Source organism: Postia placenta (assembly GCF_002117355.1).
Source record: "Postia placenta MAD-698-R-SB12 unplaced genomic scaffold POSPLAscaffold_5, whole genome shotgun sequence".
Lineage (NCBI taxonomy): Eukaryota > Fungi > Basidiomycota > Agaricomycetes > Polyporales > Adustoporiaceae > Rhodonia > Rhodonia placenta.
In genome coordinates, this window is record NW_020169836.1 from 2,526,686 (window position 1) to 2,549,331 (window position 22,646).

The 22,646-nt window shown below is 58.6% G+C and overlaps 7 protein-coding genes across 7 annotated transcripts; 2 read left to right on the plus strand and 5 right to left on the minus strand.

Moving 5' to 3' along the window:
* Positions 1-861: 861 nt before the first annotated feature.
* POSPLADRAFT_1055873 (hypothetical protein) lies at positions 862-1,757 on the minus strand (the record flags this gene model as incomplete). The annotated part of the gene is made up of 2 exons (XM_024480700.1): positions 862-919; positions 976-1,757. 2 exons carry the CDS (start codon positions 1,755-1,757, stop codon positions 862-864), a joined length of 840 nt encoding a protein of 279 aa, XP_024340585.1.
* A 461-nt stretch (positions 1,758-2,218) lies between these two features.
* Positions 2,219-4,534, plus strand: POSPLADRAFT_1055874 (hypothetical protein; the record flags this gene model as incomplete). Its single annotated transcript, XM_024480701.1, has 3 exons — positions 2,219-2,428; positions 2,485-2,617; positions 2,970-4,534. The coding sequence occupies 3 exons, from the start codon at positions 2,219-2,221 to the stop codon at positions 4,532-4,534; spliced, it is 1,908 nt and encodes a 635-aa protein (XP_024340586.1).
* Positions 4,535-4,702: 168 nt separating this feature from the next.
* POSPLADRAFT_1169191 (hypothetical protein) lies at positions 4,703-7,717 on the minus strand. The gene is made up of 11 exons (XM_024488047.1): positions 7,340-7,717; positions 7,261-7,281; positions 6,287-6,612; positions 5,901-6,082; positions 5,709-5,830; positions 5,554-5,618; positions 5,328-5,502; positions 5,142-5,255; positions 4,996-5,078; positions 4,904-4,937; positions 4,703-4,851 (listed from the first exon to the last, which is right to left on the minus strand). Exons 1-11 carry the CDS (start codon positions 7,578-7,580, stop codon positions 4,802-4,804), a joined length of 1,413 nt encoding a protein of 470 aa, XP_024340587.1. The 5' UTR covers positions 7,581-7,717; the 3' UTR covers positions 4,703-4,801.
* Positions 7,718-7,902: 185 nt separating this feature from the next.
* On the minus strand, positions 7,903-9,868 carry POSPLADRAFT_1140387 (hypothetical protein; the record flags this gene model as incomplete). Its single annotated transcript, XM_024485164.1, has 4 exons — positions 7,903-7,998; positions 8,038-8,534; positions 8,669-8,924; positions 9,560-9,868. 4 exons carry the CDS (start codon positions 9,866-9,868, stop codon positions 7,903-7,905), a joined length of 1,158 nt encoding a protein of 385 aa, XP_024340588.1.
* Positions 9,869-13,947: 4,079 nt separating this feature from the next.
* Positions 13,948-15,417, plus strand: POSPLADRAFT_1074150 (hypothetical protein; the record flags this gene model as incomplete). The annotated part of the gene is made up of 3 exons (XM_024482671.1): positions 13,948-14,154; positions 14,214-14,863; positions 14,917-15,417. Exons 2-3 carry the CDS (start codon positions 14,216-14,218, stop codon positions 15,415-15,417), a joined length of 1,149 nt encoding a protein of 382 aa, XP_024340589.1. The 5' UTR covers positions 13,948-14,154; positions 14,214-14,215.
* Positions 15,418-15,722: 305 nt separating this feature from the next.
* On the minus strand, positions 15,723-18,056 carry POSPLADRAFT_1169196 (hypothetical protein; the record flags this gene model as incomplete). Its single annotated transcript, XM_024488048.1, has 6 exons — positions 15,723-15,977; positions 16,039-16,135; positions 16,199-16,346; positions 16,416-16,570; positions 17,010-17,224; positions 17,774-18,056. 6 exons carry the CDS (start codon positions 18,054-18,056, stop codon positions 15,943-15,945), a joined length of 933 nt encoding a protein of 310 aa, XP_024340590.1. The 3' UTR covers positions 15,723-15,942.
* A 3,206-nt stretch (positions 18,057-21,262) lies between these two features.
* On the minus strand, positions 21,263-22,354 carry POSPLADRAFT_1138938 (hypothetical protein; the record flags this gene model as incomplete). The annotated part of the gene is made up of 2 exons (XM_024484969.1): positions 21,263-21,371; positions 21,477-22,354. Coding segments are annotated over 2 exons (987 nt in total), but the record flags the coding sequence as incomplete, so codon positions are not given.
* Between the last annotated feature and the right edge of the window lie 292 nt (positions 22,355-22,646).

Sequence of the window (22,646 nt, forward strand, 5' to 3'; positions counted from 1 at the left end):
GGGCTGGGGGTGGATGCGGCGGAGGAGAAGGAGGAGGGTGTGGGGTAGTCGGGGGAGGGGGAGTGGAGGAGGAGGAGGAGGCGGGAGGGGGACGGGTGGAAGAGCATGGCGGGAGCGAGAGCGAGAGCGAGAGCAAGGCCAGAAACGCGGCGTATTATGGCGGACGAGGCGGGCGCGGATTGGCCACAATCAGGGTGCAAATCCTCCCATCGAGATCTCATCAATCTCGTGCCGCGATCTCGCGAAACGAAGAACGCTCTCCGCACTCTAACCTTACTCCCTGCACAGATTCACCCGAATCTCAGCATGCCCTGCGCGTCTCCGTCTCCGTCTCCGTCTCCGCCTAGCGTCGGCCGCGGTTTACGCGCTTTCCCTCCCCGCTGGCACTTTCTGTCAACCCTCGCGTCACGCCACTCCGCTAGTCCCTCTGTGTCATCGTATATCCCCCAACGCGCCCAAGGCACTCGCCCGACCGTGCCTTGCGCGCGCGCGCGAAATTGGCCCATTATCGCACGCGTGCGCATTATGGCCCCGGGGCCGCGTAGCTGCACTTAGGACACCGGCGCCGTGGGGCTCGACGCGGACGCCATCATGGCATAAACCAACGTGCTCCCGTGCAGTGGAGAGTGGCATCGGGCGGGCCCAGGCCTGCGCAGCGGTGGCCCTGTGCGCCGACCTAGCACGGGGCGCCAGCGAGGACGCGGACGGTGGGGCATGTGTACTGGTGCATTGCTGCTGTGGCCGGCCCAGCGGAGCGATGCAGACGCCAGCGTCCGGCGAGAGGGACGAGAAGCCATAGGCACGTGCGGAGAGGGATATGGCTATCGCGTTCGCGAATCTCGTTGATTGCGAGTGCGTGGTTCAATAGTGCTTAGCGGGGCGCGCGATGACATCTGCGGGAGAGAAGACGGGCCTCGCGCTTCGCACGTATCACATCAGAAGACGCGGGCGACGACGTAGATAGGGAGCACATACGCATACACAACACGAGGCTGCGGACGCACCTGCGCCGTTCTGATGGCAGGGATGCCGGCGGCGGAGCGAGGAGGGGGCTGGCGTATATGTGGGTGTGAAGGGGTGGGTCTGATCAGAAGGTCGCGCCAAAAAGCGACGAGAATTCGAAACGGAGCGGGGGAGTAGGGGCGCGTTCTGATGGCGGGCACGGCTTGGTTGGTGCCGGCGGTGTGGCGGAGAATGCGGACGTCAGAGAGTGCGACGAGGCGAGATGGATGAGATGTTGGACGGGACACGTGTGGTGGAGCGGCCCGTGGGGATGGGAGTAGCAGGGGGCGGTGCTCGCGAGAGAGGTGGTGGCGAGCAGCGTGGCCGAGGGCGCACGAGGAGCCGCGACGGCCATTGGGAGATAAGTGGGGGTGGAGGCTCGGGCAGGGAGGCTCGGCCGAAGGGGGAGTGCTTGCAGGCTCGCGTAGAAGAGCAGCGGCTGAACACAGCAAGGAGGGCTTAACCAAGCACGCGTCGTGCGCGGTGGCGGCGAGCGCACAGGGGTTCTGATACGATAGATGCCACGGCAACAACCCCCACGTCTGATGCGCGCTCAATGAACGTCCACAGGCCTCGCGCCTTCGCCACGGAGATAGCGATCTGACGATGGACGGGGCGCACTCGGCGGCCCAGACACGCGGTCGCAGGACTGGCACACTAAGGGCACTTGACGTTCGCCGCGTCGACAACAGAAGCCGCGCTGCCAACAGAGGCCGCGCCGACGGCCCAGGCCTCCAGAACGGGGGTGCGGACATGCCCGATGGAGCGAGCGACCGCGTTCGCGCGACCAGAAGCCGCGCCACAAGAACGCAGCGGTGGCGGACGCAGAGTCAGCGCTGGGATCTGAGATAAGGCGTTGCGCCGCGATGTGGTTAGGTCTTGACCCGTTTAAGCAACGTTCTGTGTTGGATGCTCGTAGGCCTGCGAACGGCCCAGTAATTATAGCGATACACTTTGGCGTCAACACGTCATAGGGGTTGAGGATCGCACTCACAAGGCACTCGATGTCCCGATGGCGTCTCGACCTGTGAGCAGCACGCCAGTCGGTGTGTGAGACTGGTGTGTCGCCGAACCCAAGGTGCACGCCGGCGTGTTTTGCGTAGGGAGAGGCGGTGTACTTACCGGTTAAGGAGCAAGCGCGGCGCGGTCATGACAGGCGCGTGCCGGGCGCGTCTGCGGGGCACGCCCCTTGACCGCCAACCCGCACGTCCTCCCCATGCGTCCCCTCATCCTCCACCCCTCCGCCCTCACAAACGCAGAGTACTCCCTCTACCTCGCCTCCCTCCGCGATCTTGCAGACAACGACGTCCCCGCCCTCGCAGATCCGCAGCGACACGACCACGAACACTTTGCCGTCGGCGTCCGCGAGGCCCGCGCCTGGCTCAGAGGCAGGTATGCCGGCCTTGCCCCCGGCGTCATCGACTCGGTGCGTGCAGCGCATCCCGTGTGGTCTTCATGCGCACTCACGAGCTTCGCAAACAGATTCTGCGCCTCTTCTGCCCCGCCCTCGCCCCCGCCGACCTCCTCACCGGAGGCCAGTTCTTCGCCGTCCTCCGTCTCGTGCACCACGCCCTCGCAGGCAAGGACGTCGACAGTGCGCTGGTGTTCGTCCAGGGTGAGCGTCGCCACTCCATCTCTGCCCCTTCCCTGCGCGCCGCTCCCGTTGCACGCTGTGCATGTGCCCCTAGCTCGGATGTGTGTATGCAGGAGAGCCACGCCCGCGATAGTGTAGTCAGGTGCGCGCGTGCTTGCGGCCGCGATTATCCTCCTGCTGCGCCGCGTCCTCCCGTACCTGCTGGACGTATGCTGCGGGCGGGATGCCTTATGGTGGTAATGTTTGCCCGTCACCCTCTGCTCGCGCATGCCGTGACCACAAGCCCGATGCTTCGCACATCCGCGGCTGCTCCCGCTCCCTTCTGTTTGTAGCCACCACCCGCGCACGTTCTGACACCCATTGCATCCATCAGCGCATCCCGACCTCTCGCCCTCTCCTCCCATTCTGACCCCTCGCCCGTCGGAAGGCCACCATCGTGCCTCCAACTCCGCCCCGGACCTCCCGACGCCCGACGCGAATGTCACACCAAACCCCTTCTTCACGCGCACCATCCCCGCGACGCCTTCGCCTACTTCCACACCAGCCCCGCCTGCGGTGCCCCCCAAGCCCAGCACCAACCCCTTCCTCGCGCGCAGGAGCTCTGAAGTAGCGCCTGGCGCCCGCGTGCCATCCCTCCAGTCGCGCGCCCGCAGCGAGGGCCGCACCCCTCCCCTCCCGCCGCGCAAACCCACCAACCCCGTCATCCCGCCCCCGCGCCACGCAGCCGCCCTCGCGCCGCCCGCGCACCCGAATCTCCTCATCCAGCAGTCCCTCCAGGCGACACGTGTCGCCCAGAGCCTCAAGAAGGCCGAGCAGCGCCTCGAGCAGGAGCGCGTCCTCGAGGTGCTCAAGAGCTCCAGCGCCCACGGTGGCGGCCGCCGCACGCGCAGCAACAGCCCCTCGCGCGCGTACGATCCCCGCGACGGCGCCGCATCCGAGAGCGCGGGCTCGGGCGACAGCCTCAGCCTCGAGAGCGCGGGCGCGCGCGGCGCGCGCACCCCGAGCCTGCCGCCGCGCCGCAAAATCAGCCCGCCCGCGTCGACGCTGTCGGGCTCCACCAGCCGCTCGCTCGAGCAGGTCGCCCGCGCGTCCGTCCCGTTTCGGCCCGCGCTCGCGCCTGCCTCCGCCTTCAAGCCGGCGCTCCCCCCCGCCGCCCTCGCAGACCTCCCCGCCGACCCGCCGCCGACGCACCCGGACCGCAAGCCCTCGCTCGACGCGGAGCGGCCGGCGCCCGACACGCCGCGCATGTTCCGCTCGAAGAGCATGCACCACGCGTCGCCGCCCCCGCCGCCGCCCGCCCCGCCCGCGCGCAAGCGCCGCCCCGAGAGCGTGCAGCTGCAGCTGGGCCCCGCGGCCGGCGGGGACGCGTCGCCGTTTGTGTCGCCGTCGCCGTCGGTGGCGTACTTCCCGTCGTCGCTGTCGCACCAGGGACCGGGCTCGCCGTCTCGTCAGGGCTCGCTCTCGCGGCACCATTCGCTCTCGTCGAGCGGCAGCGTCGGCGCGCGCGCGGGCTCGTTCCACAGCGACGGCGCGCCGGCGCCGCTCGCGGACCTGCGGCGCACGCTGAGCAGCCTGCACCAGCGCGCGGCGCCGCGGCTCGACTCGGCGCGGTACAAGGCGGAGGCGGCGTTCACGCCGCGCGGGTTCGTGCAGCACGCGCAGCCGGGCACGCGGTGGATGCGCGAGGACGGCGAGGAGAGCTTGATCGAGGGGGACGATGATAGCGGGCTGGGCCAGGACGATGCGGCGGGCGTGGACCGGGACGTGGACGTGGAGGAGTACAGCGGGGACGAGAGCGAGCTTAGCCAGCGATTGCGGAAGATACGGATGCGCGAGGGCGCTGAGGATGGGCAGGAGAAGGCGGCGGCGGCGCGGCGAGTGGGCGTCGAGAGGGACGAGTTGAAGTGGCCGGCGGGCGATGGGTGGGAGCGGCTGTGATCGTGACCGCCGCTGTGTGATTGTAATTCATGGACTAGTTCATCACGCTACGACTCATAGACAGGCACAAGCAGGTTGTAATTGTAGTGCTTCACGCCCGACAATTCAATGACAGATATGACATGCGTGGATGATCCACACCCGCTCGCGTGCTGCTTCAAGAGAATTGGGATCCGGGATAAATATATGCAGACCGTGATCGAGCACTATGTAGTATACAAGATATGAGAGGAGATATCCGGAGATTTAGGAATAAGAGATAAGGTATTAGACTAGATCCGCCTTGGCTAGATATTGTTGGAGGAGACCGTCGCGCACTGCGTGCGGCGGGATCAGTACGACGGTCGCCTGGGCGAATGTGATCCATACCTGATAGAAGCGTCGACGCAGTCGCTTTCGTGTCCTACGATCGCGCAACGTTAGTATCAGGAAGAAGTCGCTTATTTGGGGAAGCTACGCACGACCACGGACGTCACGTAGCCATAGAACGATCGCGGTTCCGGCGAGAGGTCCTTGTGCTGGTCGCGGAACTTTTGGTGCAAGTCTGTTCTCGGGAGCGATGTCAGTCCGATGCAGCTCCTGATCTTTGAAGCAGCAGAAGACGCACACTTGGCCAGCACCGCTGCCGAGTTCTCGCGGTCGCCGAAGCTGGAGAGATACTTTTTGACCTTGACGCCGCTCTTGAGCTTGCGCGCGAGAAGATCGTACTTGTTGAGGAACACTGTCGCGTTCGGGATGCGCACACGGCCCAGTCATGCAACGGTTGAGATGAGCGAGGAGGATGATAACGCACGGATGATGATGCACTTGGTGAGGAGTTTGGACGAGACAATCGCCTTCCAGAGGATGAACGAGTCCTCGAGGCGGTTGACGCGCCGGTCCTCGGTGAGGACCTCGTCGAAGCACGAAATAGGTGCGAGGAACAAGATTGCGTGCGCATCCTCGAAGTACGGAAGCCATGCCGCCCGCTAGGAGATCCGTGTCACTGGCGAGATACTCTGAGGGTGCGCGAGACGTACTGATGTTCGAGCACCTCCGACGTCGTATATCATCCACTCCTTCGCGATGCCGCGTTCCGTAACATCTAAGAGTGCCAGTCAGCAGGCGGTCCTTCCAGATGCCCGTGAGGGAATGCCATCCACAGCAATCAGGTATAGTGTGGGACTGGTCTCACCGGTATTCTCGAATGTAAGGCTATATTCCTGCACCCCCAGCGTCCGAAATCGCGCACGCACGACATCATCGTCCGTCGGCTCATACGTGCGCGTCGCAATGCGCTCTACATCGTCTAGGAAGCTGCACGCCGCAACACACAACATGAGCGTCCGCATGCTCGGACCGATCGAGCACACAAATGGCCACTCACAAACCAGACGACTCCTCCAGGTGCATCTTGCGCCGTGCAAGCATAGTGCGCACGACCCCATTCGCCCATAGCTCGCGCACATCCCCCGCACACCCGGCTAGCACCTCCGTCGCGCTGTCCATGCGCCCGCGCTCACCGTGCTCGCTCGTGCTGCCTTCTACACTACCCGCATTCCCCGCGGCCTGGGTCTGGTACTCCGTGTGCAGCGCCTCGCGCCACGAGCGGTTCGTGCGCAGACACAGGTCGCCCCCGCGCGTGCTGCGCGGGTACGGATCGTCGAACGGCGTCGCATTCACCGCGCCCCCGCCCGCACCCCTGCCGGCGCTGGAGTCGAGCACGACCTCGGACGACCCCGCGCCAAGGCGCCGCCGCAGGTCCGCCTCGACTTGGCGCAGCGGCGTGAGGCGCATCTTGAGGAGCGCATGCTGGTGCGAGAACTCGAGCGGAGGCGCTGTATCGGCGTCGGCATCCGCGTCAGGATCCAGGTCCGCGCTAGGAGAGGCAGGGATGGTGTGGAAGTTGGGGCTGGTGGGTCGCGAGGTCACGATGGAGCCAGGCCCGGGGCTGGTTGTGCGGGAGGGCGCAGCGGCCATTTCTTCGGCGAGGACATCGAGGATGATGTTGACAGAGCGGACGAGGTTGAGCTGAATGACGGAACGCCAAGAAGCGCGTTCCTGCTGCCATGCATTAGGGGCGAAGGCGAGCTGGAAGTCTGTAAAGACGGTCAATGACACAGGTACGAAGGAATTGACGAATCGGGATTCTGGGAATTATAGAGCAGGGTTGCGAATGGGCAATATGACCTCAAGGCACCTGTATCCCCTCCGCCCTGGCCTATACTGAGGGACGCTCTCGTGCTAACGGTACAGACCCGTTCCTCACTATTGACTAGAGAATAAGCAATAGGGTATGGCCCGAATAGTACATGTCGACAGGAACGTCTCATCCAGCATCAACACAGCGGACCCGGGAGCGGAACTAGTACGCTTCTCGGCTCCATAGATACCGCAAGGGCTAGGGGAGATTCAGCTGGAGTTCACTATCGAGAGGCCGTATATGATTGGTGCATGAATTGCCGTCCCCGTCGCGCGCAGCCTATTGGCTGCCAGGCGACCAGCGATGACAGATTGGAGATGTCGGACACAAAACCACCAGTGCGGGGTGGGAAGAAACACCGATAGTGGACAAGGGTCTGCGATCAGCGGGAGCGGGAATGAAGCACAGGACACAAGATATTGTTGGTTGGGTAGAGGCAGGGTATCTCTCATGGGTCAGGGCGGGCTACTTCTCCATTTAGGACGATGCATCCGCCATTGAGGGGTAACAGTCCACGGCAATATAGAACAGAAAGAGCACGCACTCTTTAGCGTGGTCGACTTGCCTGGGGAGCACGGAGGTGGTCAGCGCGGGTGGACATGGGAGCAATGCATGCAACGCACCACTCTCGCTTTGGCCGAGGAGCAAGAGCTTGAAGAGGGACTTGTTTTTCTTCCAGACAGCACGCTCGCGCTTGAGCTCCTCATCGATGTCGTCGCTAATGCGCTTCGCCTCTGCCTCCTGGCGCAGCCGCTCCGCTCGCGCAACCTCGGACTCGTCTGGGGGCGGTGCGATGGCTTGAGTGAGGGGGTCGTCGGACGTGGTTGCGAGCTGTCGGATGCGGCCTCTGGGAGACCTAGCCATGGCTTATGGTGAGGGTAGAGTAGAGTATATGCGCTCGAATACGGGGAGACGAAGAATAGGGGAGGTGAGAGAGCGTCTGGCGAAGAGGGGCATCAGCTCGCACGCACAGGACAAGAACAACAGACCATCCGCGGGGGTTTAGAGGGGAGGGTTTCACAGGCGTCGTCAGAGGCGGGCTTCTAGACACTGTCGGCTAGCAGGCGACGGCTAGAGCATCGTTGATCCTCATAACACAGTACCACCAATAGCAATATTATAGGTACCACTGTTACGGAAACAAAGGAAAGGGAATATATAGTAGACACACACACCCGCCACTAGCTCATAGCAGCAGCGAATCTAGCTTGGACAGCACCTCCAGCACGCCAGATACCGCTTCAAAGCACAGATCCTCGTCTCCCCGCATCTCCTTCTTCACCTCCAGCACAAGCCCCAGCACCGCCTCCCGCCCGCTCACCGCACCCCCAGTGCTCCCCATCCCTATCCGCGCCCCCTCCCTCCGCCGTCCGGCTGCCCCAGTCCCAGTCCCACCCCCGCTCTTCGCCGCTCCCGCGCTCCCGAACGGCCAGCACGCAAACTCGGCGAGGATCTCGTCGCACCGCTGGAACGCTGCCTCGCGCTCCTCGTACGTCAGTCGCCCAAACGCGTTGTCCAGCACGCTCGCCGCGTACGCCGCGCACACGAGGCACACTGCTCGTGCAATGCGCGCTTGCGTGCCTTCCTTTTGCACCGCTGCCGCCGGCACTGCGCTCGTTGTCGCCGTCAGTAGTGAAACCACACGCGCGACCAACGTCTCCTTCGTCCGCACGTCTGCCACCGGGTGCGTCGCCATGTCGAATAGCAGGAAGTTGCGCTTCTCCGTCCGCAGCACGCCCTTGTCCACCAGCCCCTTCGCGAGCCGCTCCCGCACCTGCTTCAGCTGGAACCCAATCTTCATCACGTTCCATGTCTCGCCTGTGTCGCGCCCGGCCGAGTCGCATCGGAAATAAAACGCATCCGTCAGCCTGCGTCGCGTGAGTCCGCGTCCCGGGTTGCGAGACGATGTTGGAAACATGCTGGTGTGGGGCGATCAGGGGAGGGGTACTCACCGCTCAGCAGGTCTATCCATGTGTTGATCGCCATGCGTTCCACGCCTTCCTGCGCTTTCATCATTTTCAGGGTCTCGTCGAGGATCGTCTCGCCTGTTTGGCGATCATCGATGACTTCCACCATGCGCTCCGATGGCGGTACTTGTCGACGATTGGGATCCCGCACTACTGCGATTCGTCGCCGTAGTGCGAGCTCGACGAGGATGCACCCGCGTAGAGCATATGAAATGTTGTCGTTCCAAAATGATAAATAGCCCTGACGGAAGACGGCAGTCAGACATGGCATCTCACGGAGATTTTATGGAACAGCAAACATCACGCTGCACTAGAATTAATACCAGCATGACATCACGAGCGGCGGGCGGCTATCGCAGTAAGTGGTACCATAGATACTAGATTCCGAAGTTGTCCAGACATTTGGCACCGAGGCAAATCACCGCACAGATACTCGCATGAGAGCAACTGTTGCAGAGAGGTGAGACCGCGGGCGTACTTTCGCGAACGATGACTGGACCTGTACGCAAGGACGTACAGACAGCCAAAGCTAGCAGACTTCAGGCGGGCTTGACTATATTCAAGACCGCAACCATGAAAGCAAGTAAGGGACACAGGCTATTGAACCCGAGTCTAAGGTATGGAGCTGTGCCAACAAGCGAACATGCCCAGCCATTGATCTCCGCGTCGTCGCATCGCCATCATTGAAGTGCCGCTCGCGACAAACTACGCGCGCAAAATCCGAAGGATTTGTTTGCCAGCGGTACAGCAGTAGTGGCGGGCCCGCCAGCCCACAATGTAGTATGTGGTATCAAGCAGATATGAATATGCCCCCGTGAAGAAGCATAACCACGGCCAGCGAGCGTACCCGACTATGCAATGTATAATGGCACACACCTGCTTATCCTTGAGCCCGAGCAGGAGCACCTCTTCCATAATTGTCAGCTTCGGTGCTCGGCCGCCCTGTCGCTCGTCCTCGTCCGCTCGCTCGAGGTCCCGCGGGTCGTACGCGATCTTACTCCCACCTTCAAATGCCGAGCCCGCATGCGAGTGATGCGCAGTGCCGCCGTTGCTTGTGCCATTCCCGTTCGTCGGCGTCGAAGGACTCGCACCGAGGCCCCATGCGTCCTCATCGGGGTCGTCTGCTTGCACGGACGAGGAGGCGTTAGGCACGCGCCTCCGCGAGAGGCCGCCTGTGGATGTCATCGCATGCGTTGTCGGCCAGAGTTATTGGTCGCCTCCTTAGTGTCGCAAAGAGACTGGTCGGGCGGCCAGCGGACTATCCAAGACAGAGGCTGGAGGCTAGAGAGGGAATACGGGTATAGGAGAATGAGGAGCTCGTCGTGCCAGTTCAGTCGTCCGCTGGGCGCCTGTCCACACAGACTGCGCCAAGAGACGCCCAGGACTGCGGCCCGGCAAATGCCGAGTCTCCCTTCGTCTCTCACTGTGCGGCCAATGCGAGCAACCTTGACTAGAAATCACAGATATATCTAGGAAGTGACTTGCAAGTCGGACCATGTGTGTTCAGGCTGATGGCTGAGGGATCTAGCAAAAATTAGCGATAATCGTTAGAGGCAGCGCACAGGGGTGGGGTTTCAGTCTTCAGACCGGTTCTCTACTCACAATTCACTTGGTCTCGTCCGCTCTCGTGCTTGTCTTGATATTCTAGTCCATGAGGAAATTCGCCAATATTTGTCCAGGGTCTGACCTGACTCCCCGAACATCAGAAATTTGTGAAGGCAGTTGATCGATGTTGCTGCCGTCAGGCGCGGGTACCGTAAAAGGAGCAAATCCCAGGAACTATATACTATTCACCGAAGTGTGCAGAAGCACTGAAGAGCGAAGTCCAGTAGGAGCGGCTCCGGGTGCCAGGGTAAGCAAGTTTCAGATGCATATCTTTAATATGTGAACTAGCGTCCCTCGTCAAGCCAGAACGATACGCGCAAGATAGCCTTCCTGTATGTCGATCCTGTATTCATAATTTTCTCTCGGACATGAACGTCTCACTGTCTGGGCCTTCTAAGGTGACGAATACGAATACGAATACGAATAAGATCCCGTCTCTTCACTATCAGCCAGAATTTCACAGCGTCGGGATGCGACCCACTCATCGTTCACAGAACCACAGGTCCGATGGTCGGTGCATGCTCGTATGCTTCCGAGACGTCTCGAAAGCGCGATCCCTATCCTATTTCCCAAGCGATGCGATGACTTGACGGCCCGACTCGCCTGTGCATGGGAGATTGCGAAGGCAAGGTGAAGTCGTCCAGGATCCCATGTTACGTGCGCAATACCCTCTTCTCTTTACAAGGATGCGGTCGAAAAGTGCCTCGTGGCGCCCACGTTCCCCAAACTGCTTTTCTCGAGTCTCATGTCATAGCAAATTCTATGCGCGTCGAAGGGTCTGCATTACTTCAAGCGACTTCCGCTTAGGTATGCGTCGAGACCTCGGCTCGAGGACAGTCGTCTGATGCAATGATCATGATGAGGTATTTACCATCTCCGTGATCTGTCGGTTTTAGCATTGAGAGCCGGTCATCATCAACTTCGTAACACTCGTCGACAGGAAGCATATATGCTACTCAATCCCGTTTGATTGGCACAAAGGCAGCCATGAACGTCAAAGAGTACGTTCAATGATAGCGTCGTCGCAGGATCTAATCTTACGTGCGTATTATCCCCTTCTCTTCCCGGATGCACCACCGGATGCCTCATTACCCGGACGTTCTCCCATGGTTGTAATTCAAGACGAGGCTATCAAGCGAGCCTTTCTGACATCTTCTCCTTCGAACGAGGATGCTCTACGGCTGCCGGGAAAGAGTGCGTTCTTTTGGCAATATGTTCTTACCCGTTTTCAGCGGGTGGCGTTGCGTGAGTGCAATCGTTTAGATACGAACGCATGCCTGGGATGAGCCATATGCAACCTCCGCAAGGGTAGCCAATGAACGCTGTGTCGTTACCAGTGGTATCCCTCGTCAGTCATCTCTTTGCACATCCCTGATGAAAGGAGCAGTCATAGACACCCGCGCGATCGTAGATAGCCTGTCGATAGCGAATCACAAGACGACATCGACGCTCAAGGATACTTCTTCAGCTGAGTAAGTGTGCCGTCCCTCTTTCCTTGGACATGACGCTGACTGCGCTTCCAGCCAGCGAGGCATCTCGAGAATCTCGTGCTTCGATATCTCGGACCTACAGCCCCAGAATTCGGTTCACAGTAGTACGATACCCAATGTAAACGTCTTCATCCTCAGCCGTATCGAAAACAGTTCAACGGCTCGTGCAATGACCACAACGGCCCCGCAGCTTGATTCCCGGCGCCCAATAGCAGTCAGTACTCCTCCTTGTCATTTCCGACTAGGCACACAGTCCTCTCCCGCAGCGCGGTTCATAAGCCACTGTCGACACACGCATCCCACGCTCGCTTCCTTGCGCACGATCGGTATCGTAGACCCCGCGCGTTAATCACCGTCGACTTCGACTCTTCTTCATACACGTGTTGCTGGCCTGGATCACATCAACGCTCTCCCCGCCCTCCCTCCGCGGTCCCATGGTCTGCAGCATGCCTCCGAATGCGATCCTCGCTCTGCAGAAATCTCAGACTTGCGTGGAGTGGGTACGCAGCGATGCGCCCCCGCCTTCTAGCATTCTCGGCTAAGTATACTGTCTCGACCGCTCTCCCGAGGAGTGCAATTCCAACGCGAGGCGACACGCCTGCGAATATTGACAACACACAGTAGAAGTTTTCCTTCCGTCATCGGCGTTGCTAGCATTTCCGTTATACTACAAGCTAATCTGGTTTCTGGCTAGCCGGATCTGACGTTGCCCACGTCATACAGCAGCCTTCGCCGGTCAAATCACCCGGAGTGCCTAGCTTCGTGTCTCCCCACGCCGGTACGCTATCTTATTTGTCGGTGATCCTTCCAATGCGACAAAATCACACAGTGGCTTCGACTTCTGGGGGTTCTCGAAGCTCAATATGTCCGGACGCTACCCTCCCGCGACCCTGCTGCTTCTCATACCGTGCATACATTCCGTTCCCCGAGATGAATACACGTTTGGTGAATGAGGTACGAACAGCTCACAGCGGATTCATAACATGGAGACCGATCTTGGCTTCATTCTCGTTGCATCACCGCAAAGCACCAACAAGCCCCTCGTCGTTAGTCAGCCTTGCTCTTGACGTCTCCTTGCAGTAACTTCCGGCACGGATCAACTCGTATCTAGCGGGTTGACACTACGCTGAAGACGGACCACGGTTGCAAAGTATACTGTGGCTGCGCCATTACCTCAGCCCTGGAAGTATCTGCGTTCTATAGGCGAGTCGTTATTACCTGTTCGAGAAGAGATTGTGCGACCAGACCGGTAGCTTGATCGTTGCAGTGCTGCAGAGCCGACTTTGCTGACGGCGGCAAGCCTTTGGCGTTGTTCGAGACCAACCTGGAGCGCACGGGGTACGTTTACTCAACGCCCTTACTCTCGGGAAACAATTCAATTTCCATTCAAGCTTGGAAACTCATCACTCGAAGCCGGGCGGCTGTTCAACCACAGGCTATCCCCGATCTTACGGATTTTCTGCGATCTGTCTGTCTCCTCCTGTCCGGTATCCCCCGTTGTGTTGGGTAGTACTGACTGGTTACGGCCAATGCTTTCTGTGCATAGCTGCGGACAACCGATCTCCACGATCTTGCACCGAGGATAGCACCGGCTATTTTCTCTCCACAACGACTGTGACCTCCGGGAGAGCGCCGTATTTTCTTGGCGACTGTGCATTTACGGCATTTGTCCAAACATATTGGACTTCTTTCGCGAATCGCCGTTCCTAATACATCCTGAAAGCGGTGCGTTATCGGAGCGGCATGCTCTTCATCCTATCGGCGTTATGTATGACGTCGTGTCACTTCAGATAGAGCGACAAACTCGGGCAGAATGAACGCACAACGCAACGTTCTTTCCAGCTCAGGATGCATTCAACCATCTCAACAACCCGGGCTTGTCGATTTGCGTCTATCATGCATAGGGACGGATCTCTCGTTAGTCGAGGCTCGGGATTATGTTCGTCACGACGTGACATTGTCTCCGATCAATGAAATGGGTTCTAGTCGAATGGACGGGAGCATTCCCACTGGAGGAAGCGCCTCCTTCTCACGGGATACCTGCTTCTGACTGGCTGCAAGGACGAGGTATCGTGCCCTCTTCCTAAAGTGACACCAAGATCAGCATGAGGCCGTGCTACACACGAGTGTTCGTCTTGCTCTTGCTTCGCTCTTCCATTCCTTTCACCCCTTACATAGGCCGTCTTCGTGTGCGGGCATACGTGGGCTTCCGACTCTCCACCCGTCAGACCCCACCTTCGTTCGCGGGCCTCTTTGCTCGACCCCGCCACGCGGTGGATACACCAGCACACTCGTGAGCGCCGCATGGTCATTAGGACTGCGCGCTGTGTACCAGTACTCCTCATCCGACGCAATAACGCAGTAACGACAACCCCAGTGAGCCTGCTCTGCGTAACCCGTTATGCGTCCCAGAAGCAGCTGACCCCTTTCCTCAGCCATGTCTCGCAAGATGCACGAGAGAGATGAGCATCGGTGGTCCGAGCTTGTTCCTCCGCACAATGCCCTTACCTTTGCCGCTGTATGGGACCCAGTCGAGGGTATGATCGTCTTCTCCGGCGCGCATCTACTGGACGCCGAAGGCGATCGCTGCGTTAAGGCGAATCTCAAGGCGGAGGACTCGCCTCGAGATGCGCTTGATAACCAGTCGCAAGCGCTGACGATCGACCTGCTCGCGCAAGCGCTCACTAATACGAGGTCCACCCCGTCACCAATCCCATACGACGACATTCCAGGTCTGCGTGTGTTTCCTTGCGAGGGCCAAACGGACACGGATACGGTCTTGGGTTCACAATTTCTCCCTACTTGGCTAAACGTGCCTCCGGGAATGAGCACCGGCTTCCATAGTCCGGCTATCGCCTCTTCCGCTGCACTCACAGGCTTCGCGCACGACACGGATTCATTCCGAGAGCCAGCATACCATCGATCCGGCTATCAGACTGCCCCCCCGCCGTTCAAGCGAATGCCTGTTCGCTTCGAGCGGCCCTCCTGGTCGAGAGACTCTGTAACAGACGAGGGGTTCTTTGAAGGGCGTCAGCTGCCGACGGGGAGCTACGCAAGTCTGCCCGTCTTTGTAAACCTTAACTTGGTCAGTCCGTCAGCGCTCTCCTCGTCCAGGATCGCAGGCTGACACATGCACAGAACTCCGCCTTCTCCGTTACGACGACATCGACAAACAACTACGTCGAAGTCGACTTCCCGCCCTCGCGCGAGCCCACACTCGGCCCACGCAAGCCGGCTGCGCGCGCAGACGATGAGTCGTCATGGGCATGGGAGACACTGCATGGTGTCGACCAAGCGTTCTGCCTCAATATCCCTCCCCCGGAGCGCCCACGGCGGCTCAAGAAGGCGCGCAGCACAAGCACCAAAGCCTTGTCAGGGTTCAATTCCACGCCAACGTCGCCTGCACATCCTGCCGAGGTGCTCGCGCGCCAGCAGTACAATCATGTCCAGCCAACGGGCACGCCGCGCTCTCCCAATGCATGTGCGCCAATGTCGGTGTGTCGCAAGAACTCGGCCGCGCGGGCACGGGCGCTACTCGACAAGCTAGGACGGTGCGTAAAGCACGAGGATGAAGAGGGCTGGGTGTGCGTCGAGGTGAAGCAAAAGGTTACGCACAAGATCGCACGCAACATCGTGTAGGGCGGCCGCGTTTTTTCCTGTATCATTGTTGCCCGATAGCGCATTCCGGGACTGTAACACGGTGTAACTGTAGATTTGCTTTGATCCCCTGCTGTTGGGCTTTCGATCGAGGTCAGTGTCCTCGTGTTCCGCCAAGGTCGGACATTACCTTACATTCTTTGGGCTTGCCCTACGTTCTGTCGCTTTCGCTATCGTTTTGTTGTACCGCTATAGTATCAATGTAGACTAGGCTCGCTGTATACATACTGTCATTTCTTAGTACCCAGGCGTAGACGCAGAATACCCAAGCCTGCGCCACGCTGTCTGAAGCAAAACAAGCGGTTCCGCATGTATACACTTCACAAAACGACGACTACGTACGGCATAAGCGACAGCGCTAGTAATACAACAGACAGCACAAATACTATAAACATGCGCGCGGAGTCTGTATAAGGGCGGGGCTGCGCGGGCCGGGTATGCCAATGTCAATCCAACATTCCGAGATCCGAATATCAAAAAAGGAATAGATAAGGCCAGCCGCGGATGTCACCGCGGATAGTATATGTCGTCGTCCCAAGATTCTGTCGGAGCGTGAGCGTGAGCTGATGAAGGAAGGGCTAGGAGCGTGCAAAAAGGACGTGCCTTCCGTGATGCTTCTCCATGCGAGGTAGAGTACGCCTACTGCCGCGGTCTCGAGGATGGTCGCGACGAACGAACCGTCTACTTTTGCCGAGGTGCCCTGTGCCGGCATCGCATCAATACGAATGTTGGTTCAAAAATCTTGCAGCAGCAGGCAACGCACCTTGCAGATGACCTTGTTCAACAAGAAATAGTCCAGCTGGCTGAGCACGAAGAGCACCATCGCGAGCACGAAGTACCACACCGGGCGGACCTCGTTGAGCATGCCGAGTACGACGTACAGCATGATAAGGAAGTAGATGATCGCAGCGCTGCCATTTCAAATGTCGTACGCACACCGCAGCGTCAGCAAACACATGTGAAAGCAGGAAGAGACTCACGCGCCGGGCCAGATGGACGTGAGCACGAAGAGAGGTACGCTATGTAGCGATTGTGAGGGATCGCTCGGGCCAAACACATGCGTGAACGTGAAGCCGACGTCGAGCGCGATATACGTCGTTGCCACGAAGAACGCAAGCGTGAAGAAGTTGAACGGCTGCGAAGCAGATAGTATGTTAGCCAGCGTGTACACACAAGTCGGCGGAAATGCGGAGGTGGAGTAGGCCAGCGCTGCCGAACGCTATCTATGTCCTCCGCGTGAACGAATGGTGTACGGGCTAGTGATCACGTCGGCGTGCAGCGCGCACTAGTACGAGCGGTGGTTTCTGGCTTCTGGATCGCCCGGCGGGCACAACCGTGCTTCGCATCGCGCTTGTCTAAAACGTCTGTCTTGGCATGAAACCACGCCAGTGAAGAACAGAAGGCCGGGGAGGTAGAGCGGCACACTTGCCGTCCCATCAACCGCATAGCATGGCCAAGTTAGTGTACCGGGGCCAACGGCTGAGGGAGACAATGCGATATGAAAGATACAGAAGGGCGGTGTAGAGAGGCAACGCGAAGAAAAGAAGGAAAGAAAGATAGAAAGCAGTACTCACGATGAGCGCGCTAATCGTCCCATCCTCGAGCACCTGCGTACTGATGATTGCGTTGCCGAGGAGTGCCCAGAACGTGGCTGCGACAAGCCCTGCATGAACCGCGCTGAGAGCCGTGAGAGCGGTGGAGCCTTGTTCGAGGAATGCCCCGGTCGTGAGGAGTTGCAGGGGGAGCGTGAGCGCGTAGAGCGCGAGAAAATGGAGGAGCTCGAGGCGGCCTGTAAAAGAGTCAAAGTCAGTATATGCGGATTGTAAGGATGCACACGTTAGCATATGTGCGAGGTGGGCACTCCAAGAGGACTTGAGCATTATGTGCCCGCTGCTCTGAATCCATCCACGAACAGGACATGCTCGTGGATAGTTAGGCTACGGCAGGCACGCGACGCCGCTGAAAGACGTCGGAACGGACTTTCAAGACTAAGGACGAGCTTTACACGACTTGACAGGGCGCATGGCGATTCAGTGTGTAGGTCTGGTGTCGACGTACTCGACAATGATAATTGAGGTAGTGCTTAAGGCCCATCATGAGAACGCTTGTCTTGTGAAGAGTACCGCAGCCGCGTGAGACTGCCCTGAGTAGGACCCTAACGTCTACGGGGAAGGCAGGGCCGGGCATTTCTCGGGGAGGACTCACGCCCTATGTGGTGGCTTACTATGTAGTCACCGACAAGAAGTATAGCGATATAGTTCGGAACAGAGCATCGAGGCCTGATAGAGCTCGCGAAGGACAAAAGGAGTTGAAAAAGATCGGTGGCAGTGCTACTCACCGACAGCCGCTTTTCTCCTGTGCGTCCACAAGATCAAGATCGACATGAAAATTATGCTGAAGCCGCAGACGATGATGTTGGCGACGTTGCCGATCGAGTGGTCGAAGCCGACGCGCAGGATGCCACATTCGGGGTTGATACCTACGGGGGCTGCTGCTGCATTGGCAGATGCATTCACAAGGACGGTGACATTGTTGTCTTCGAGCTGGCGGTAGAAGAGGTTGCACCAGGGATAGGATGGGACAGTGTGGCAGAGGGGCGCGAAGTCCCCGAACTGGGTCATCGTGGGCTATCGCGGCGGAAACAAAACAGGCGCAGATGCTGGGGTTGAGAGCACTGGTAGGTGTAGGCCTGTAGGATGGGTATCAGAGCAGCGAGGAGCGGAGGTCGTGAAGAGTCGTGAGGGAGAGAGGAGCGTCGCGCGAGGAGGTCAACAAAGCGCACCATGCTGAAATGGTCAAACAGATCAAAACTTACCTCACCGCCACACACGCACAATGCGATAGCAAGATAAAGCTGAACCAAACAATGAAGACCGCTCGCGCTGTCTTGCAGGGCGAGCAGGACAGTAATGAACGTAGTGCAGGGCACGTCGAGGTCAACGACGGCAAGGCGAAGACGGACCACGCGCTCGACGGTGGTGGCAACGAGGACTGCTGAACCCGCCGGCGCCTGTTTCGGCCATTGTGCTAAAGTACCACGACGCTGCCGTCGGCTCTCCTCGTTTCCACCTGCCTGCGACGCCCGTCTCCAGCTGCCCCCATGCTGCGTAAGCCGAATGCAACCCCATCCTCGCGTCTCTGCTCCATCTCGACCTTGCCTTCTCAGGCTCTCTCGCTGGCTTCTCCCATGAGCTTGTGCAACTGCTCGCACTCCTAACCCGGTTGCCGTTCTACATAAGGCGACCCTGCCCGAGAATCAACGCCTTGTGTCTTCACGCTCTTCTAAAGCTCGTGTCCGTCATGCTCGCGGAGTAGTCGCCCTCGTCCTCTGCTCCTCATCGTCTGGCGGCTAATAGCAACCGTGTCATTCGCTGACTGAGCGCTGTCGGTTGCTCACATGGTCGTCCTCAATAGGCCTCTGAGGTACGCTCTGGATCTGTCCTCTGCCCTTCCCTCACAGGATTACACGGATACACTGGGGACTTCGACCGCCGTGCGTACTGCCTCAAAGGCCGATGGGGGCGCAACGTCGAGACAGAGTCTTGCCCGCAGGCGCGCGCTGTCCTGTGGTAAGTTCTGACACTCGCTTCTTGGATTCCTCATAAGGCACGATATCTTTATCGACGTCGATTTGGCATGTCGACGCGCAAATAGCGAGGAAAGCGCGGCGACTCAGGAGCAGGGGTAGAGTGACGAGTGAGCTAGCAATCGTGATGTTCTACTTCGCGCTGACATCGCGGTCGCATCTCGGTCGTGCACTGGGTCCATCACAAGCCATCCTTTTTCGTCGATGTCCCAAATATAATTCCACGTTTAGACTGGTGCGGGCCGCGGATAGAGGGTTAACACTGACGCCGCTGCGCAGCGTCCTGCCGACCCTGTTCCAGTATGTACACGATTCTAGCTCGTGGTTTCGTTTTTCGCACGGCGCTATTCACATCGCTCCTGCAGTCAGTTGCTTGCTGTGCTGCTCTCCCAATCTAGTACGCTATGTGCCCTAGTCTTGGTGCATCAGGTCATGTCCTTCTGTTTATGTTCGTCCTGACTATATCAGGCACTTAGACATAGCGGCCGTTACCAGCGAGTATATGTTTGACCTCGCACGAGTTATAGCTGAGCCTACTACGTTCATGTATCTATGATCGCAAAATATATCTCTGGGCTTTCTTATAGACCGCGTTATGCACCCTATTCAGCTTGTTTAACATTGAACTTTATTGCCAACGCGTGCAGCGGCCCTCAGCACCGCCCCGTGAGCGCTTGAGCCATGGCTATAGACGTTGGTGATAGCTCCAACGTGACCGCGCCCATGCCTCCACAATCACCTATTCCCGAGGCACGCTATACTTATACTACTCGCGATTCGGGTGCATATGGCGTCTGCCAATGCCGCGAGGTGTGTACCGCCACAAAGCATGTTGATCTGCGACGATCAAGCTTTCCATGTGTTGAGTCCGTGCGATTGTCTCGTGGGACATCTTGCGCAACCAGCGCGCATCCTACTGCGACGGGCTCGTGTGCCTAGAGGCCGCTCGAACTCCTCAATCCGAGCGATCTGGCTGTTAAAGTTCGTCCGAGACCCGAAGCGAGAACGATCAACAAAGATATATCGCGTTTGTCTGAGCTCTGTCAAACGCGTAAGGAACATACAGGACGGCTCGCGCAAAGTCTGCGAGGTACTACAAACAATGTCAAATACGGTGGCATGCGCTCGCCACAATCTCAAGTTCCAACACTGGCTTGTCGGCGCAGGCCGTAGTAGTTGTCAAGATTGGGTTGTCAGATCAGAACGTCGCATTGCTCATGTAGCGCTACAACTTGTCAATTTCTGTCTTACCTCAGGCAAGGCTTCAGGATCTCGAACCTTGTGGTGAGATTCCCCAAATAAGTAATTCGAATGTGGACCTACGAGCGATCCTGTGGTCTGTAGTCAGTATGAAGAGTCCACTCCGCTGTCATGGTCGTCGCGTACCGGTCGTCGGTCGCACTCTGGCCCAGTCATGCTCGCGATGACCAAGTACCCGCGCGGAAGCTGAGTAACAACAAGGCGGAAGACTTGTATATAGAAATGCAGCGCGGATACAAACCGACTGCTTACTGTACGTACCGTAGCACAGCCCCGTCGCTCATGTATATAAGCTGCGAGTATTCACTCGGGAATGCTCGCAGAGTCAACACCAGTAATTCTACCTCATCATATTCTCTCTCTCTCGTGCATCTCGTCCTCGACTCAATCACTCGAAGACCGGCGCTCTGCCATTAATATCATATACTACTTCTCTTCTACTGAGGACCTCGGCTCTCGGCGCTGCGTTCCTCGCGCCGTACCTCGCACCCTCTCGTAGTCCTTACAGTTTGACTCTGCCCCCAACGAGTCGAACCTCCTATTTGTTCGTTCATCAAACCTTCCCAATTCGGCAACTCCTGTCATTCGATCGGGCCCTTCGTCAGCCTTTTATCCTTCTGCTCTCTACCCCTCACCATGTCTCAAGACTCTGAGATGAACCTCGCGGAGTTCCACGACCCTCTCACTGGCGCCGCACCAGCTCCTAACCCAGCGACACCAGCATTCAATGTTGAACCCGGCCCGGAAGATTCGCCTGATACAATGGTCTATGCTCCTATATCGATGCCTGACTCGTAGACGACGAGCGAGGACTTATGGACAGTGCGTCGTCCTGAAGATCGAGCGAGGGAGTCGAGAATGACCACTACCCCAAGCGAAGAGGAGCAGAGACTTGAATGAATAACCAGGTCGAACTTAGGGTTCGACCGACTAATGGTACAACTACTTATACAAGTACCGACTGCGCACGGACCATAGTGTCTATGTGGTCGTGTTAGTGAAGAAAGAAATGTAGTGGTACGATGCCGAGTACGAAGTGCGCACGGACCCCATTATGTAAGCTACATAATGTTCAACCTGCGGGTGAGCGCTAAGACAGGCGCCAGTATGGGCGCTAGTAGTACAAGGAATAGAACGGAAAAACAAATGTTTCATTACCCCCCTGCCAGAGTCGAAGTCCCATTCGACTACTTACTGCTCACCATCTCCGTATAACTCCCAATCTACGCTGTCATCCTTTTCTTCGTCGAACCACTCCTTGCGCGCATTCCTCCCCACGTTCATCCATTCCTCGCCAGAGAGGTGCTTCTGATGCGGCCAGGAGCTGTCCCACGTCCATTGAGTGGTGTCGGGTGTCCAGTCGGGGTCGACTTTGCGAAAGACGACGGGTGTATCGGGGCGGGGGCACGAGGGTCCCGCGATGGGACTGGTTGGGGGTTCGGGGTTAGCGCTGCGCAGTGGAGGAATAGGTACCGCTTTCATCTGTCTCTCTTTCTCCTTCCTCTCCTTCGCCTCGTTGATGATTTCCTCGAGGAACACGTTGTCGACGACCACCCCCACGCGTCGCGCAGGTTCTTCAGGTGGTGCGGATACATGTCGCTTCATCGGCCTGGTTCCGCACTCTCGCTCCAGGTGTCCAGGGGCTTCTTTTCCGCATCCTGCGCATCGTACGTCCGGACAGTCCCGTACCCAGTGTCGAGACGATCCGCATCGCCTGCAGCTTCCCTTCGGGGTCCAACCAGGGTTGGGTTGCCAGTCAGCCGGGATGGTAGTGCTTCGCGGCGTTGCTTGGAGGAAAGGGGATGGGATCAGGGGGCGCCTGAAGGCAGACATCGGTAGGGGTGCGGGTAGGGGTAAGTACGCGTTGGGGATGGCGCACGGGATGAATTTGTTGTGTCGCGCCCGGATGCTGCGCGGTAGGAGCGGTTGAAAGCGATGGGCAACTTTTAGATTGTCGAGTCGAATGAGCTCGGTGAGGACACGGTCGTCCTGTTGACGTAGGAGTCGCTTGTGATGGTCGATGGCCTCGTCGGCTGCCTTGACAGCCTCGTTGTATTCATGGCGAGCGGAGAGGTTAGGCGGTGTTGGCGTCGACCTGCCTGCTGAAGGACTTGTGGCTGACTTGGATGACTTGGGTGGAATGGCGTCCACCCCCAAGTTTCGCCTATACTTATAGGCTCTTCAGATCCGCTTGGTCAGCATGGTTCGGACGTCGCGAGGGACGAGCGACCGGGGCGCAGTAAGGCGCGATGTCAGCAAGGACTCGACTGAGAAAGAACTTGCTATGGAGACTTGTAGAATGACACGCCCTCATTGGAGGGACGTGATAGGGTTAGGTTAGGTGGTGTTGGCGTCGACCTGCCTG